Here is an 18,917-nt window from a genome sequence, read left to right as displayed (position 1 = left end):
ATTTTGGATTAATTCGGCAGCCATTTAATGGTGTTTTCTGTTCCTGCTTGTAACAACGAGGCATTTTAAATTTGCTAAAGTGTGCTGAAGTTGCTGATTCGTGCTTCTGACTGTGCCGTGCTTCTCCATGGCAACATCAGCTGAGGGTGTCGCAGTGTTTGGAGCCATCTGCTAATCAGACGGTGGAAAAAAGTTGCAATTATTTAAGTGCGTTCAGAAACAGTAGCTGTCTCTTCTTCAGCAGCCAAAATTTCCGATGTCATTCGGAGTTGTTTAGCAGAGAACTTTATCTCTTTAAAAGCACAGGTGCAAGTTATTTATGATTGATTAGTTGTAACACATACTTTGGAGTTGTTTTAATGCAACATGCTGTCTTATCTTAACTTTGTTGCTGAATCCCTAAATGGTATCTAGGGAAAAATGTTCAAAATCATTCTTCTGCTTCCCAAATTTTTAGTGAAACATTAAATGATGAACTCAGGAAAGTCAATAACAGACTAGAGGTATAATGAAATTTGAATTCTTTTACTTCTGCAAGTAAATGTTCACGTTTCAGAGAGGCATGCTGCTGTGGAAAGAAGTAGAACTGTTGCATAAAGACAGTGGTGGAACGTAACGGCATTCATCTATTTAAGTTCTGCACTTTTGAGGTACTTGCACTTGAGTGCTTTCATTTTCTGCTTCTTTATACTTGCACTCCACTACATCCACTACATTTAATGCAAGTATTGTACTTTTCCCCCCTCTACTTATTACTAGTTCTTCTATATCTAGTAGTCAGTTCAACTTGCTGAACTCATCCGCAACACTCCACTGTCTTCGGCCACCGTCGGTATTCCATGAGTTAATATCAGAAACTTTAAGACTCACGATCTCTTCGTATGACTTTTGGGTGCCGCATAAAGATGGCTGAGTGGAGAACGCAGCAACACTAGAGGCTCAAATGAGCCACCTGTTTCGTGTTCGACTGCGACCTCTAGTGGCTGAAGTAATTGTTACAGCTGCAAAGGAGGAAGTGAGGACTGGGAAGTTTAAAGAACGATAAGTCTGTATAGGCAGGAGGTCGGGGACAGAGGGTGGGGTTAAACAAGCACAGGACTTTCATTCAGGAGACCGCTGTGAGTTTGTGTCTTGAGTGACACCACCTGCGTTTCAAAACCCTAACCCTAAGTAACAAAGTTATTTTAAACCGATACACAATGTTTTCCTAAACCTAACCAAGTGCTTTTGTTGCCTACACCTAACCCAACTGTGAGCTCAGAGCGAAGGTGGAGTTTGTCCATCGCTGGTGCAGTGTTATCTTGGGTACAGTGATACCTCTTGTGTTGTTTTTGGACACACTGACAATCGACCCACATGCTCCACTTGCAGACAGAGCTACACTGGCTGGAATGGCAGTGATTCATCCCAGGCAGCCCTGTGGTGCCGTAACATTACCAAGGACTCTGTTGTGTCTCCATGTTGTTCTCACAGAGAATAAAATGTGAATTTTCCAGCGAGAATAAAGACGTCAGCAAACAGCCTCTCCTTCCTCTTTGCAGCTCAATGTGTGAGCATATGTGTGAGTGTGAGGGGTTTCTAAGTGGTGTCAGGAGGGCTTGGAGCTGAGAAGATGGAGCATTTGTGCTTGTTGATTACATAGCAAGTACAGGGTCTGCTTATCAGCGTACAAAGCTTTTTGTACATCGGTGTTTGAGAGTGTGTTTTGCCCGTCTCCCTTGCTCGTGTGTGTGCGTGTTCGGTCAGACAGTGGTTTTTGTCTGCAGCTCAAACGCGAGACCCGATACTCCCCACAGGTCCAACTGTTGATCTGGTCACAGCAGCTATTTTCGCCCGCTCGTCTCCATCCTTCCACCCTGCGTCCCCCTACTCCTCCCTCAATCTTTCTCATGCTCTTTCAACTTCAAACGTTCAGGTTGAGGGGGATTTCTCTCGCAACACATACCGAGTGCACATACATATATACCTTTTTCATCTGCCTCCTGCCTCCTCACGCCTTTCCCAACCAAGTTTCCACTCTGACGAAAACTCTCTCAAATTCAAATTAGCTTTATTGTACCGATGGGGGGAGAAGAACCTGTGTTGCCGAAGCAAAGTAAATTAGCAACAGACCAATATTTTTTATATTTCTGTCTCTATCCACCTCCCAGCTTCTGTATCTCTTCATCTCCCGCTTCACCTCAGCTTGAATCTGCATTCACCTCCCTCCTACCTCCCTCTCAGTCCATTTTCCTTCCGATGCAACTGTCTCTCTCCCTTCCTGCCTCATTTTTCTCCCTTTCTTCTTCTGTCTCTCCCCCCCCAACACTCAGCTTTCTCTCTTTCATTTTGTTTTACATTTTCAGGCATTTAGCTGACACTCACATCCAAACCGACTGCCTCTCGTCCTCCTTCTCTCCCTCTCTCTCTCCCACACATGTCGCCTCCTTCCTCCCATCTGTTTTCTGAATATTCTCTCCAGCTCCCTAATTATCCGTCCTTTCCGACAGCTGATCTGGGTTCAGTGACCGCTGGCTTCCCTTGATCATACCGCTCCCACTGATCTGAGAGTGTCAATTGATCCTGGATCAGTGCGCCAACTATGAAACGCTTGATAAACACACACCTCTGTCGTTTTTTTTATCCACTTTCCCCTCCGCCTCTTTCTCCCTCTCAGTCCACTTGTCTCTCTTTCCCAACCTTCAGACAGAATTAAAAACAGAATCATTTAGAGGCGGCAGCACAAATTTATGCAAAATCAACAGAAGAAGGCAAACAGAGCGAGATGAACCAAACTTTGCCCACGGTGGTGCAAATTGAAGCAAGGAGGCATTAGTTCCAGTCGAAACTTGAGTGAGAAATGTTCCCAATGGTGTATCGGCTTCAAGCAACATGCCAATGAAATCCTGCCATGTAGTATTTACAGCAGTGAAAAATGTCCATTGGGGATTTCTGGCAAATAACACTGACTGATGACACATCCTAAGAGCTAGATTACCTAGAGAAGACACAGCTCATGCTGGCTGCTCAGTTTGCTGCACAGGGATTAGAAAAGGAAGCACAACAGAGTGAAATGTATAATGCCGAAGCATAGTTTATTTTCTCATCTTTTCCTCACCTTTATAGCGAAAAGAAGTCAAGGAAGCAATTATCATAATGGCTGTCACTATCAGCCCGCTGCTTTCAGCTGCTCCTGGTTGTCTGCGTGCCACCGTATTAACTTTGCTGCGCATTTTTTAAGTCAAAGGATCAAACTTATGCAAAGTAAAGTGTGGGATATATTCACCCTTCTCTCTGATGTCTCTTGATGTCCTGCGGTGCTTTGATTTTGATTGCCTTTGTCTGCCAGTGTGGTATGTCGGGTTCATCCTCGCTTCTACAAATGGCTAGTATAAAGGAAAAAGTTTGACATTTTGGGAAAATGCCCTCCCGTCCTATGTTGTCGGGGTTAAGATAAGAAGATCGATAACACTCTCGTATCTGTCCATTAGATCTGAAGCTTGAGCCAGGAGAGGGTTAGCTTAGCTTTGAATAAAAACTGGAGACAAGAGGACACAGCTACCATGCTTCAGTCTATACAGAAAGTGAAAGAGCAGAGACTTTTTCGGGGCAATATGTGGGAATTGTCCACACATACTGTAAGGGTGCAGTATATAACCAGAGAAACTGCTAGCTCTAGCTAACTTCAGGTGCCAACTCTAGCTGCACTTAGATAGTTAGGTCAGTTAGCAGCGCAGCTAACGGTCCTGACTTGGATCTCAGAGTGGTTGAATGCGACAGCACAGGCCCAGCCTAGCTGGTTAGCATGCTCACTTAAGCAGATATCTCAGCGACACCTTTTCCTCTTTGAAATAACGTCAGTACTATTATTTCTTCACATTCTATTGGTAATTTTTGCACATTTTTTGAATGATTTCAATCAAAATTTTTGCACTGTGTACCAAGCTGGGGTTAGCACTGTTGGAGAAACCAGCAAGAGCAAGCTAGAGCAAGCTAGACTGAAAGTGTCCAACCAAAAATCCCACCCTCTCCTTTCAGGTCTCCCTCTAAAGGAACTCCCTGAAACAGTGCACAACACACTGTTGTCACTGCTGAGCTTACCCCGCTGCCTTGTGTCTCATCCACATGTAAGAAAACTCAAACATTATCGCGATGAGCAACAAACATGGTTATCGTTAATACTTCCAGCTCATGAGCTAACATCTAGGGTAAGGGTTAGGGTTAGGGTTCTTTAACAAATACACCAACGAACAATCTTCTAAGATACTTTACCTTCCGAAGCTTCAAGACTCTATGAAGTCTAAAATAATGCAGGTTACACAAGATTTAGAATGTCAACAAGCGAGTTTGACGCTGACGTGGTGGGCAGATTTTTTGGGGCATTTGGATAGAGCAAGGCCAGCTCCTTTTGGTCTTTATGCTAAGCTAAGCTAGCCAACTGTTAGCCGAGGACTCATTTTTGGTGTATAGACCATTTTCTCATCTAATTCTCAATGAGAAATCGCGTAAGTGTATTTCCCAGTGCCGAACTATACTCTTTTAAGGATGGGACTTAGCTGTCTGCTACAAACAAAAAACACAATTAGAGGAAGAGAAGGAAAAATTCACACCTGTTCTAGCTGGCAGGTAAACATCAGATGAAAGAGGGGAGACAGACACAATCACAACTGTTTTGCAGTCTGCTGTAAGTCAACATCTCAGCACGAATAATGCAATAATTCCTGAAATTCATGGAAATAAAAATAAAAGATTGCATCAGGTATGATTGTCTCCTCCCTCGCCTGAGGAAGACAATGAGAGTGTGGAGCCATAACAATTAGACTAATATAGTATAACCATATGCGCGTCTGTACTGTTTTATGTCTGGTTTATTGATTTATCTTTCAGCGGGTGAGAAGCAAAGGCCAATTTCTGAATCACACGGGATGTTTTTCTCATATTTACTTCGTTAACCTCAAAAAATAAATTGGATTTTTTTTTTACTTTGAGTTCTTTGTTTCCCTGTCCCTTTCATCTCCCTGCACTTGTCTTCCATTACATGTGATTATTTTAAGGACACATGGAAAAAAAAAAATATATATAGAGTTCAGATGATACAAAGAGAAAAAAGTAGAAAAAGCCTTCTTTCATGTGCTAGATTTCAAACGTCTCTCCCGCAGTCTCTCGGTCTTGTGATGGCTGTTGTTAATACATTCTCCAGAGAGCCTTCCCAGACACCAAGAAAACTTTGACTGATGCGATGTGGATCAATAGTTTTTCAGCAAATGTCAAAAAACATTTCACGCCCTGCATTTGGAGTACAGTCTCGCACTGTGTTTTGAGCCGTCATTGTCAGATTGTGTCGCTCTCTGAGAGGCTGAGTGTGGAGCTCGCCATCAATTTCAATATTTTCTGTGCTCGTTTCACTTAAGACTGCTTAACACTTATGTGCTCATGAAATGATTTACAAGATACAGTCATTTTCACCACATTTAAAGTCTGCCTACTCAATATCCTCCCACCAGACAGGCGCTTCCCTGTCCGTCGTGGTTTGTAAATCACTGGAGATCCATCACCTTGTTAAATTGTACAGAGGCAGATAGCCCATCTGATGTCTGCTGATATGCTTTTATGGAAAGGAAGGAAGCCGCACATGACGAATAAATAAAATTATAGGCAGGATGAAAGTAAATATACAGATTTTTTTTTTCCCCCTGGTGAGGAAATATGTTTGCAGACCTCCAGTTGCGAGTATTTGCCCTGCGTGTCTATGTAGAATACGCATACGAAGCGCACATTTCTCTGTGGAAGCCACGGGTGGCTGATCTCATTCATTTGTATTGATTGAACACAACTAAAAACATATACAACATGGACCTTGAAGGACAAGAAAAATTGAAAAAAAAAGTGTTATGCGACAGGGACACAGCTGGAAATATAGTTTCACATCGGACGGCCACGATAACCTTGGCTCTAACCCTTCATGAATCAGACAAACAGGTTTTTGTGAGTGTGTTTGTCCCAAAAGATTTTATTTTTTAATCAAGAGCCAACCAACCAAAACAAATATCTTCATTCATCCTTATTTCTCCGGCTGAAAGTTAATCGTTAGCTTACAAGAGAATATAAAGCATCCAATTTGTGCTACTGTCTCATAATCTGTCACACTGGAGGAAAGTAATTTTTATATTATTGCATCTACGTCATGTAATATGCATTCCTGAGTTTGGGCTCACTTTCTGAAATTGCTGTTGGGATGACTTCGGAGAGAGAATCCGGCCTTGCTCGCAGTGCACACCCCACCTCTGGCCTGCCGCTGTGTCGATTGCCGGGACGTTTGTCAGTTACACGACGTCAGGCCATTTTTCATTACAAATAAACAATTTGATCCGAAAGCACATAACAATGATGTTGGTTCACATTTAAAGTTTCAGTTTTATAAAGCTGGACCATTAGTTGTTTGCTAATGGGCTCGTAAATTAATTAGCTACATTTCTCGATTGCATAGAATAGAATAAATTACAACTTTATCGTCTGGAAAATTGTCTTAAAGTCAGCAGAACATATACGCAGATGGAGAGGGGGGGGCAAATGAGCAGATTACTTCATTAGAGCAACAGAAGATGAATCAGCAACTATTTTATTAATTGTTTCATTCTCGTTCGTGCTAAGTGTGATTATTTTCCACCGTCGGAATAAGAGGACATGGTGCTATTTTCCGATATCTCGTGGAAAAAACGACTAATCGAGAAAATGATCAGGTCGCCAGAGCGTCCGCCAGAGGTCCGAGCCTCAAAATGGGGAACAAAAGCACGAGAATTGTCTGTCAGACTTCATATCTTCTCCTGACACTTACTCAGCCTCGTCTGTGGTTTCCTCATTATTTTCCTGTCTGTGCAAACTATCCCAGCGAGCTCATGAGCTCAAACTGAGTTTTTAAAACTAATTTCAGGACTTACTGGCTCACTCTGACACTGTTGTGTCTCCTAAGAAGAAACTCAGACAGCCCGCATAGATGTTCTGCATTAATACCAGCTTTAGGCGAGTTGTTTTGGATGAAAGCACCGGCTAAAAGCCAGATATGTAAATGTGATGTCCTTATTTGTTCCCCTTTCTTTGTCTTGATTCGAGTGTTTTGGTTTTCTCAGCCTGTCTTTATCTCCCTCATGTCCATCCCTTTGTCTAGATGTCTCCCCCGTCTTCTTCGCTGTCTCCTGGTGGCCGCACATTAACGCAGGAACCCATCTGTTTTCATGCTTTCCTCACCGTTTAATCCCTTCTATTAGCAGTTTTTTCTCCTCTCCTCTCATCCATCCACCCATCCACTCCCACACGTCCCCTCCAGGGTATCCTCCGTTCCTTAAAAGGGTCTTAAAATAAATGATCTCGAATTAAGGCCTTAAAATGTATTAAAATATCCTGTATTGGCTTCAGCTATCAGATCATTTGTTTTGTCACCATGGAATGACAGGTTCCTTTGCTCTAGATGTTTACGCTCAGATTAATACAGGACGGGATTAGCTCTACATGTTTTTTTGTCATTGTATCTGCTTTAACAAACACAACTGGGCTTTGTGTCCCTTAACAATTAATTTCCTGTTTTGCTTTATCTTTATCCGGGCAGTTATAGTTGCAGAACTCTCATTAGCTCTGCTCCACTGGAACCAGGCTGGTTATTTTTTTAATTTTTTATTTATTTATTTTTAAGTCTTTTTCTTTTTACTTCCATGTAGCTTTAAAAAAAAAAAAAGGGGGGTCTCTTAAATGTGCCCACACTCTGTTTGCCCCTCTGTGTGTCTATCTCTCTGTACAAAGCAGGGTCCATTAAAGCTGGTATCAATGGCTTTACGGGCGCCTGACTAATGATTTAAGTCAGTTTGAGCTTTCAATCTACCAAAGAGTTAAACTGATGTGACCCTGACAACACCTCATATCTCACAGCTTTGATTTCTCATTGTTTTTTCCACATTATTCGTGCGCGAGACCTTTTTCAAAATTAAACCCAAGGCCTCTTTCCTCGTATCCACTGCATCATTTTAACATTCCCACTTCTCTCGTCATCATAATGTGATGTCTACCACTCTGTATTTATGCTCTCCGTCAGTCTTCATTATTACGTCGCTTCCCGTCTCCCCATTCTTCTCTTGGCTACTCCTTTTTTTTCTCTTGTCTCTCCTGCTTCTGAATTTGCCATCTCTGATCTTCCACTCTGCAGTACAGCGACCATCACTGTGAGGAGTTGTCACTCATGATTTTCTTCTTCTTCTCCTATCTCTCATCACATTGTTCGTCCATCCCTCTCCCTCCCGCCCGTCCGTTTTTGTCGAGATTCAACTCTCTGCAGCCTGGTGCATGCTGTGCGGTGTTGGACTGTGATGGTGAGGAGTCCTGATTTTCTCTCTTCAATCAACTCTCTTACTTCTTCTCCCTTTTTTCGGTTCCTGTTCTAGTATGTCCTGCTTTTTCCCCTTATTTTCATCCCCCTAGCATCTTGCTGTATCAGCTCCGAGGCACTCTGTCGGTGCTTTGCAGTTCGGGGCCAACTGCATAGACGACTCTCTGCTCCGCCTCGATCCATCATTACCAAAGTGGAGCATTGTGGAGTTTCTAGTCCCTATTTTCCCTCCTTCCTGCCTCACTTTTAAGTCTTTCATTTTTACTTTTTTCTCAATCAGCCTGCCCATCCTTCTTCTTTCACTTTTTGGCAGGATAATCACAGTAAACTATCATAACAAGACAAATTGACAATTTTTTGTCAATTTTCAGTCATATGTGGGTGATAGTGAAGCTCCATTTAACAGAGCAGAACAACTTAATAACAACAAATCATGTAAAAAAAATGTTTTTTAAAGCTTTTGAAAATGTTCCATTGAAATTGCCGTGATATTTGTGTGACTTTGAAACATGTTTGTCTGAATCATTACCTTGATCTGTTCCTCAAATCAAAGCTTCACTAATTCATATGCTTGTATTGCAGCTAGATCAAATGGTTTGTGATGTAAACTGATTTTAACCCACAGAGATTTGCTCACTGACTTTGCCCTTCTATTTCAGCTCTCCCTTTAGCTTCCTCCAGCACATCTTTTGCTTTTCTGGCCCCAAAATGTCCTTTTTAATCTTTTAACTCTACGGTTTTCCACAATACCTTCCGCCAAAACTGTGCTAAATCTGCTGAATGCTACCTGAAAAGAGTTAAACAGCAGACAAAGCTCAAGTTAGCCAGCATTAAGTAGCTAAAAAGGCAAAGAGTTACACTAGGGAGCGGGTGGAGACCAAATTGGAGCTAAAAGGAAAGCAAGTTTGGGAATTTTGTCCGTTGGTCAGACACAGAACGCCAATATGAAGTGAAAATAGAATAGAGTACAGAAAGAGAAGAGAAAATACAGACACTGAACGTTGGTATTTGACAACCTGGCAATGACACTCAACAATCAGCTTTCAGAAGACTCGCCTCCTGCACCTTTAAGTCATTTCCATGCCTAACAATCTGATGTAATGTAGGTGCTAACTACAAATCAAACTCATTACATTATAACAATGTTATGTGTATGTTGAAGTAAACATGTATGTAACGCTGTGAGTCTACCCTCTCACTGAAGTTACATAGTGCAGGAACAAGTGCTGGGGGGGCGGAGTGGCTAAGACAGAGACGCCATTCACCGTTTTTTACAGGACACTGTGGCATCAATGTGATTTTGAAGCTGTTATTAAGGTGATATGTTGCATAATGTTGCTTTAAGTGGCCGCTAAGAAAACATATGACACCTGTGAAGAATGCTTTTAACACTGTTTTGTGTGTCTGGAGCACCGTGGACAACAACATTAGGGGAATCTTGACACTGTATTGTAAATTGTTGTCTTGTTTGAGTGCAAAACGTTTTTCTTTTACATCTCCTTCCTTCATTCTCTGCTATACTCTTCTATACTCCTTCCTCCTCCATCCCTCTTCAATATTTCTATCTCTTCTCTCCATAAAAAGCAAAGATCTTCTTTCTTTTTCCATCTGCAGGACTTTAAAGGTAATACATAGTTGAGGGGATACGCTCTGAGCTCCCCGCATCTCGCTCTCCCCTCCCTGTCTCTAGACTCCCTGCCTCCCAGAGTACAGCATCTGCTGTGCATGTTGGTCCACTGCGGTGGGGAGTTTCTGCTTCATCTCACTTCCCCCTCATCCTCCTCCCATTTTCTCCTTTTCCTCCTCCTGCTCCTCCAATACTCTTCTCAATTTTCACCAAAGTACAGGTCAGCCTTTAAGTGTTCTATCACTGCAGAGAAGAGCCTCACTTTCTACCTCTCTCCTCTCCACTGTGGTTGAAGCTCCATCTGGAGTAAAGTACTTGTTGATCTCTGCATTTGTCCTTCCCCACCTCCCTCCGTCATTCCATCTCACTGCTCTGTTTTTTTTTTTTCAAACTGTCAGTTTGCAAAAAACGTCGGCCCTCTGCATTGAGAACTTCTCGGCCTGTGTCCGTCCATCCTCTCGCCATTCCTAACTCCATCTCTCTGTCACTTCACTTCTGCTGTTAAGTGTTCTCTCTCCCTCTCCCTTTCTTTCCCTCTAACTCTCCAACTCTCCCAGTCCTCCTTCCATCTGTCCCAGACTCTGTTCTTTTCACTCCCAACTACCAAGTCTGTTGTGTGATGCTGGACCAATGAAAAGAAGCAGACTACGAAAAAGTCGGAGGCAGCATTTAAGCTTGTCAGGCTCTAAAGTTTTCTTAAAATCATTTGACTTTAACGAGCATTTCGGGGCATTTATTTCATCATGTCAAATAAAAAGCGTACGACTTTCTTTTTTATTGCAATCACAGCCTGGTAATGTCCCCGGCTTTATACTCAAACCGGCGGCTGTGCACGCTCCTTTTCACTCTCGACAGTGTTTTGAACTATGGGTCCGTGCGTACACAGTCGAAAGTAATCATTAGAACAAAAACTCCATATTTATAGTGTCAATCCTTATTTACAGTGTCATTTCTTTCCTGCCACTAGCCATCCCTCTCACCTACTTTCTCTTTTCATTTCAAAATGCAGGGTCTGTTGTGTGATGCTGGACGAGGGCACCAAGGTGTATGAAGTCTCGCTTTTCAAAATATTATCAAACCCCATCTCGGATTACCAGCCAGCGAGGCCATCGACTTGCACCAAATGGATTATTAAATAGCTGACAGGTTTTCTCTAAAAAGTCGATGCATGAATTGGACACATTGATGCTTTTCACCCATCGGAGGGGAAGGTTTATTCTTTTAGTCTTTTGTTTTCATTTGATGCACTTAGAGAGCACTTTCGGCACCCTACAATACTACAATAACATGCTGTTTGCTATCTCAGTTCCCTAATATCTTTTTTGGGGGGTTCTTCTCTTGAACAAAGCTTTTGACCCAGCATGTACTAAGTAATTATTAGCGCCTTGTTCAGCAAAGATGCAGCAGCGAACATCTCTATCTCCTGTGTCAAATTAAGACCCTATTTGCATCTATTTATCTCAGGCAGATTGGATATCTATCTGATCTCAAAAGAGTGAATTCATTTAAGAAGCACTCAAGATGGACTGAATTCCACTTACTCAAGACACATTCATGTTGAAAAGGTGTGAATCTGTCTCTCCGCGATGCATCAATAATCTTTACTCTGTCAGCAGTGTGTGGATGTAGACTCGACACAGTCTATCCCTTGTGATAACTGCAGCTGAAGTGATACTGAAACAAGCCGCCGCGTCTGACGGTGACAGAGAGAAAACACTGTTTCAGTGATTTCAACACATATGACGTTACGGACGGCCCACGCAGGCTGTTGCAGCATTTATCTGATCTCTGATTGGCTCAACGACTTAATGAACTGTGTAGGTGAGAAAGCATTGATATATACGTACACGTGGGAGGTGTGTGAATGAAAGCCCTCGAAGGAGATCTTATCTTCTACTTTCTTGTTGTACATAAATGTGAATCATTCACATGTTTGCGGGTTGTTTTAGCCTATATGTTGATTTGCATGTAGCCTGGGAAACCAAAATGGATTGCAATCAGAGTTGTGATCTGGCCAACAGGGATGCACATGTTAGTCCATTAAGATAAGATTTACTCTATTGTCCCTGAGGGGAAATTTTGAGTTGGGCAATTAGTGCTGCGTACAGCTACAATCAACGTAGAACAATACGTATCTGACGAGACAGTACAGTGTAGACAGCTCCCAGACATGTTTAACGTGCATCAAGTCTTATACAGATATGTAACGTTTGAAATTATATATACGTGGGGTCATAATGAGCATATTCTGAAAGTATATAACTTTGCTGTTTTTCACCGCTTTGCTGCAGTTGAGCCGAAAAAACCCAGATACCCAACTCTACAACATCTCTGTGCCAGAACAATGTCTGACTTTCTAAACGGGCATACAGGCTACAAGTGATTTGTTCCCTGCAAAACATATTTGCACAGACGTGGACTTCAACCGACTCTTGCAAATTGACTTGACAGAAGTCAAAGACTAATGACTTGACTTTACTTGAGACATGATGACTCAAATTACTTGTCTGTGTTCATTTTATGCTTTCAGTTCAGTTTCTTCTTTATTCTCTCTGTTAGTTTACATTGTTTAAAAGTAACGAGGAGGGAAAATCTTTCTGATCCAGAGAAAATTAAATAAGCTTTCATAAAGTTATTTGGTTTTTTTGTTTGATTACATATAACCCACTGAATATCAATAATTACAGCAAAAATAAATTCATTGGCATACAAACAGATTGGATAGATTTGGCAATAATATCATTATATGACAGGCACTACCTCCACGTCTTTGCACTTTACAAAGACTGGATACTGCAGGTTAGACTGGGGATTGATTTAGGACTTGGCTTGCCTTAAAGGTATAATTTCTAGAATATTGCCAGATGTAACTCAAAAACGCAGGGGGCAGCATATCACCAGAGTCATGGACAGCTGCTGCTCTTTGGTAACTATCCTTGGCTGTGGCAGAGGATACAGTAAGGAGGTGATTTACAGTTTACGGCGTTCCTGGCAAAGAGTTCTACTTCAGGGACACGGTAATGCCTAATGTTTTAAATTAAATTTTGGCCATATCTTACAAACTGTGCCTTTGACTAAGCACTCAACTTAACACAACCTGTGACTTGACTTCATTTGCCAGAGAAAAATGACTTGGCTTGAGACTTGGACCAAATGGACTCAGTCACACGCCCGCAAGCAACGTGTGTTTGAGTGTATTTTGTAGGAGATGAGGTTGCGTCATTGACACTTTCGTAGCTTTTCTTGTCCAGGCTCCCCATGTCTCTCTGCACCCGTCCCTCCCTCTCACCTCTCTTCTCTCCAAAGTACAGGGTCTGCTGTGCAGTGTTGGACCATTGCAGTGAAGAGTTGTCGCTCTCGGCCACCCGGCAGGTCAGTGTAACTGTGCCCCCCACGGACACCGTCTCATCTGAGGTCACTGGTTGCAAGGGGTCTTCGTCTAGGTAGCAGGAGAGAGGGAGAAAACTCATAAGACAGAGCGATAGAGAGGCAACAGGGAGTACTCAGACAGACACTGCACTCATATGAAAATACAAGCAAAAATAGTAGCACACACCAACACACAAATCAGATAAACCAACAAAATGCATTACTTGCCTCGCTCTCTCTCCTTCTCTCTATCTCCCCCCGCCCATCTCTTTCTCTGCTTGTCAGATTATCTATATATCTCTATCTGTCTTTCTGAAAGCAAAGGCACAATGCACGCACACACACGGACATGCTGTCAGCGGGACAAAAAAAGCAGACAAATGGCTATCTGCTTGTATGTCTGAGAGGCCAATGTAAGAGCGATGAGTCAGTAGCAGGCCTGGCACCCAGAGACTGCACGACCTGAGGGACCAGCCAAGATGAAGAGACCACGGCAGGCAGCAGCTCCCGACAGGTCAAAGCAACAACAAGAGCACTGTCTTATACCTCTAATAGCTCTGTAACCCTCTTTTGTCAATATCTGTGTCAAGTTTTTAAACGCCATGCATATGTATCGGCTGGTACAGAACAAGCTCAAACGGGACAGGCATTATGGAAATGAGCAGGTCAGAGTGAAAGAGAAAGAGAATACAAATGACCCAGTATAATGAAGGGATTCTAAAGGCTCGAGCTGGAGCCGGAGCTGGAACACCACAAAAACCACTGAACAGTGAACTGTCTGGGTGTTTAACAGTATTCAAATTGGCCTAAATTATGGTATTTAACAGGGGCCCCTTGATAACGGGTGGTGGTGCAGGCTAATTCTGCTCTCTGCATTCAATGAGGGTGGTCGACGGTTGGAGACGTATGCTAAAGCACGCAGCCGCTCGTTACGGTAAGTTACTCCGAACATGGCCGCCAAGCCACTTTCTGATGTGTTAAGTTATCGCGGCTTTGAGTGCCCAGCCATGCCTTTGCGCTCCCCTCCCCTCACCTCCCTGCTCGCTTTGGAACGTGCCAGCACTCACTCAACCTAATCTCGAGCAAAACAAAAATGTAGCATAATTGACGACAAGACCAAGTGCACGGAGGGAACATCTCTTAAGAAGACATGCCTCAAAGCGGTCTCCTCAACCCTGAAAATATGGCATGTATAAATAGTTTAATTGGAACCAAATTGTCAAGCAGGAGACAGGTTTATATTCAGTGCGAAGCGTTATCGCATCCTTGCACCGGCGGTGAAATTGATTTTTTTTTTTTTCCAACAGGAAGAACATCTGCTTAAGTGTGCTTCGGAGGAACTCCCATCAAGACATGAAGGGGGGGGGGGGACACGCACGATGAGAGGATGCAGAAGAGGAGGCGAGCAAACTAACTGCATTTAGCATCAAAAACACACGTTTGCAATACATGAGCACGAGAGCAGCAGGCAGTAGCCAAGAGAATCGCTTTTTGCCATTTTTTGAAGTTGGATGGCCAGTTCAGCATCTCGGAAAACTGAAGTTATTAGAAAAGAGAGAAAAAGTCTTCTGTTTGCCTCTGGGCTGAGAGAATCCAGAGCCATCACTGGTCGTAAAGGTCCAGCCAGGATTCAAACGGCACTCAGAGACTTCCAGAGCCCTTTGTGTCAGAGTAAGGCACTCCTTTGCTCTCTGCAGCATTTCACTGCAGCCATGACCTTGTGGTTAGTTTATCTAAGCACCATGATGGCTGAGGGCTAGATGTGTGGTCAAGTGCACCACGGATTAGTGTCTCCTATAATAGCGTCTTGGGCTAATTCTTGCAGCTGATCGCAAGAGCTCCTCTCCTTGGCACGAACACTTTGGGTAAATTGGCTGTCCCAGTGCATCAGTCATCAAGCCAACCACAATGAGCTCCGACAAGTTAGCCAAACTTGTGTCTTATCTTTGGCCGCAGCTGAGGGCTGGCATTTCTGACCAAGGACAACCTGTGTCCGAGGCACACAGTGACATTTGTTCTGGAAAAACACTTTTAGCAGTCGATTCAGCAATGACCAGATTCCGGGAAAATTTATACAAAGAGGTGCACAATATTTAGCCTTCCTCGTGGCCATGTCTGAATCCACTCGTTTAACCTGTTGAACTGTAATTTTCAAAATATCTTTGATAAAAAATGTAATAACAAAACTGAGCAAATATTCAAACCCACAATGTCATATTTCTTACAGCTTCAGCATTTAATCAAATGTGGCGATACACTAACAAGTATTTTGATTATACATAAACAAAAATGTGAGTTAATGTGAATAAATTAAACATTTTATTCTATAAAAATCACTGCAGACATGTTCATTCGATTTAGTTCATTACATATGATGTTAAGAGGAACTTCTGCATGGACATAAAGTATTGTACATACAAGTACTGCAATTCATATTGGCTATTCTGTCTCTGTCTAATAAGGGTTAGCATAACATCTTGTAATCTTATTTATACACATTGACTCAAGATGACATAACACCTCACATTAAATATGACCCTCTACATTGGCCTCACGTAACACAGCTAGCTTGAAAATTCACATAATTAAAATACATATAATCACTGGTTTACAGAATATAATATTGGTAAATTAGACATCATCTGATCCACATTTCTGCTAAATGCCACCTGAACTATAAGTTGTCCCTGACAATCATACATCAACGATTGCAATCAAACTAAATAAAGTCTTGTGTGCGCTTGCTTTGGTCATAAATAATGACCCATCGATGGAGAGGAACTGAAGAGAATAAATTCCATAAATGTAGCAGAAACAAATGTGACATTTCTAAACAACTGTTGTCTTTTTATTATTTAGTTATTGATCTCCAGCACCTGTGGCCTGAAGATTAGCTAAATGACGAGTTACCTGGAAGGTCACAGATTCGATCCGTAGAGCTCTAGAGGTAAAAAGCAGCACTTGCAGCTTTTTTTATTACCACTGCTTGATTGCCTTCAAGCAGGGCACTTAACCTGAGCTACCCCAGTGGAGCTCACTGGCCCAACAGATCACACAACTGTGCCTGTAGGGGCTTAAAAGCAAGTTTTATATCAATTAATGCAAGCTAATAAATAAAGGTTAATCTGGCTCTTATTGAATATAAATGTTTTAATGGTAATTAAACTGCAGTCTGCATCTTAAATCTAATGCTCGACGCATGCATACAAATCACTTGATGTGGTACAGTATGTGAGCATGGCAGCAACCTTGTTCATGAATATTGGTCTAATTTAGTTGGGGCGCTTTGTGTGTAGAATTGAGCTGCATCGGGATAACGTTTCAATCTTTCAGCAATAATTCAGATCGACGCAGCGGGTCATGAGATGGTGCGATGGGCGGGGTCAGCTGGGCATTAAGATGGGCGCCAGAGAGATTAGACTATTTGAATTAAGAGGAAAGTTTCAGGGGCCGACACATTTGGTGACACATCCTAACTGCCCTGATGGCGTCCCCGGCACATCCGCCGGTCCGAACCGGTTTAAACAAACACAACGGAGTCATTTACCAGTAGCATATGACCCCTATAAGCCTCAGATACAGATACAGCTGTTCTTTCTTAGCTTTCAAGCTACTTAAGAGCAAAGTTAAAGGAGGGAAATTAAGTTCAGCCAGAGTTTAAATGGTTAAGTCAGGCTAAACACCCAGGCTGCAAAAATGAAAGGAGAGACCTATCTATCCTTAGCAGACGCTAAGTTAAACACTGCTGCTTGCTCTTCTTTCTTCTCTCCTCACATCTACTCCTCCACTTCCCCCTGCCTCGAGCTGTAAGCCCGAGGAAGACACGGGTATTTAAAGCAACACAATTTACACTTTCTGTTGCTGGCAACAAGGTGAGAGAACGCAGAGGTAGAAGGCTGACTGGGATATCAAGTCGAGGGAGGGAGAGAGAAAGAAGAGAGGGAGAAAGATGGATGGATAAGGGTATGGAGAGGAGGGTGGGTGACAAAATGAGGCGGGAAACTGTGTCTGTGTGTGAAAAAGCGGGAAGGTGGGGAGAGAGGAGGCGATAGAGGAGGTGTGAGGAGCTCGAGGGCCCTCTGTTAATGACAGAAAAAGAAAGGAGAAAGACTTTAGGGAGTAGCCTCAACATTATTTTCTTTCTTTCCTGAGACTCAGATGAGAAGATCAATAACCACCATATGTCTACCCATAACATAAAGAGCTGCAGTCAGGGTGCGCTTAACCTCCCATAAAGATTGAACGCAGGTGTGAAACAACTAGGCCGTCCAAAGGCAGAAAATGCATACGACCGAGTATTCATTATCCTTCACTATCAAGAAGCAACAATAGATCGTGTTCTCTATGTTTTTGCCACTCATGACCACTGATTATTGTGCTTTTAGGCGGAATAAACTAGAGGTCCTCCAAGGGACAATAGGTTTCTAATACCTGAGGCTCCCAATTACATTCATTTAAACGGGGTCGCTCAGGACATGTTTATTGTTTCAGGTCTGTTTGCGTGTTAACATGTGGACCATGGCTGCTTTTTAGCATCTTTTTTCGACTGTTCGAGTCGGCGCCGTTTTCTCACCATGACTAATTATCCTCAGTTTTCTTTAAGGGCAGATCTTCTTTCTTTCATTTTGAAAATGAATGTATGCATATTGGGTTTTGGTTTAGTTTTTACACCATGTGCTTAGGACCAAGTCCAAAGCTCTGGACCCATGAAACTGTTTAGTTGGAGCCTTTTCTTGGCATACAACCCTATAAGTGCCAGATAGTGGATTCTAAGATGGTGGGCCTTAATTCCAATAAAAAATTGGTCACCCAGTGTATGAGCCAAAACTTCCTGGAAGGGCTGCACCAATTAGTCGATAACCCTAACCCTGATTAACAGAAAATTAGTTGGCAACAGTATTGTGAAAATCAATTGATCTTTAAAGTCATTTTTCGAGAAAAAACTGCCAAAATCTTTGCTTCTGTGTTTTCCAAATCTGAGATCCTGTTGCTTTTTACACTATATTAATTTGGGTCTTAGGCGATTGTACAGTTTAGGGAAATAGTGCAGAGCTTTTTCACTGTTTCGTAAAGTTACATAGAGGAAACAATTCCTCAACCAATCTGGAAAATTAACAGCAGGTTAATTGATCAGTAAAGTAATTAGTCGCAGCCTGCAACTTGGTTTGCCTCCTCATTAGTGCTTTTCAGACTAATGAGGACTTAACAATGGGATGACGTCAGGCACATAAAAATAGCTTTTCTAAGCTTTGGGAAGGTTTGGCAAATATAAAACCTTAATGAGGTTTAGTCTCTGCTTTACAGACATCTCCTGTATAATGGTCATCTGTGGGGAAAGTCCTTTTCAGGCTTCAGAGGATTTTTTTTGTGACAGTATTGTTGATTCCCAGAGGGGAAAATTGGCAGTATAGCTGTGTGCAGACTCACTGTGCCATTCTCTCCCAATACACCCATGGAACAACCCAGAATCTTGTCATTACAGTGATTTTGCCAGAATTGGTGCCATTGTGCATGTACAGAGGCCAAAATCTGATGCTCACTAACCATACCTGGCAATCGTAATTCCAG

General features: G+C 42.5%; 1 protein-coding gene across 4 annotated transcripts in view; it reads right to left on the bottom strand.

Annotated features, from left to right (window-relative positions):
- Positions 1–18,917, bottom strand: part of cadm3 (cell adhesion molecule 3) — a 101,740-nt gene that overhangs the window by 46,527 nt on the left and 36,296 nt on the right. For all 4 annotated transcript variants that reach the window (XM_030402946.1, XM_030402947.1, XM_030402948.1 and 1 more), the window contains exon 3: positions 13,270–13,419. In XM_030402946.1, coding sequence (XP_030258806.1) covers positions 13,270–13,419 — 150 coding nt within the window. The remainder of the gene's footprint in view (positions 1–13,269; positions 13,420–18,917) is intronic.

This window comes from Sparus aurata, chromosome 21 (genome assembly GCF_900880675.1).
Source record: "Sparus aurata chromosome 21, fSpaAur1.1, whole genome shotgun sequence".
Taxonomy (NCBI): Eukaryota; Metazoa; Chordata; class Actinopteri; order Spariformes; family Sparidae; genus Sparus; species Sparus aurata.
The sequence above is the reverse complement of the archived record's forward strand: the minus strand, read 5'-3'. Positions and strand labels throughout refer to the sequence as shown.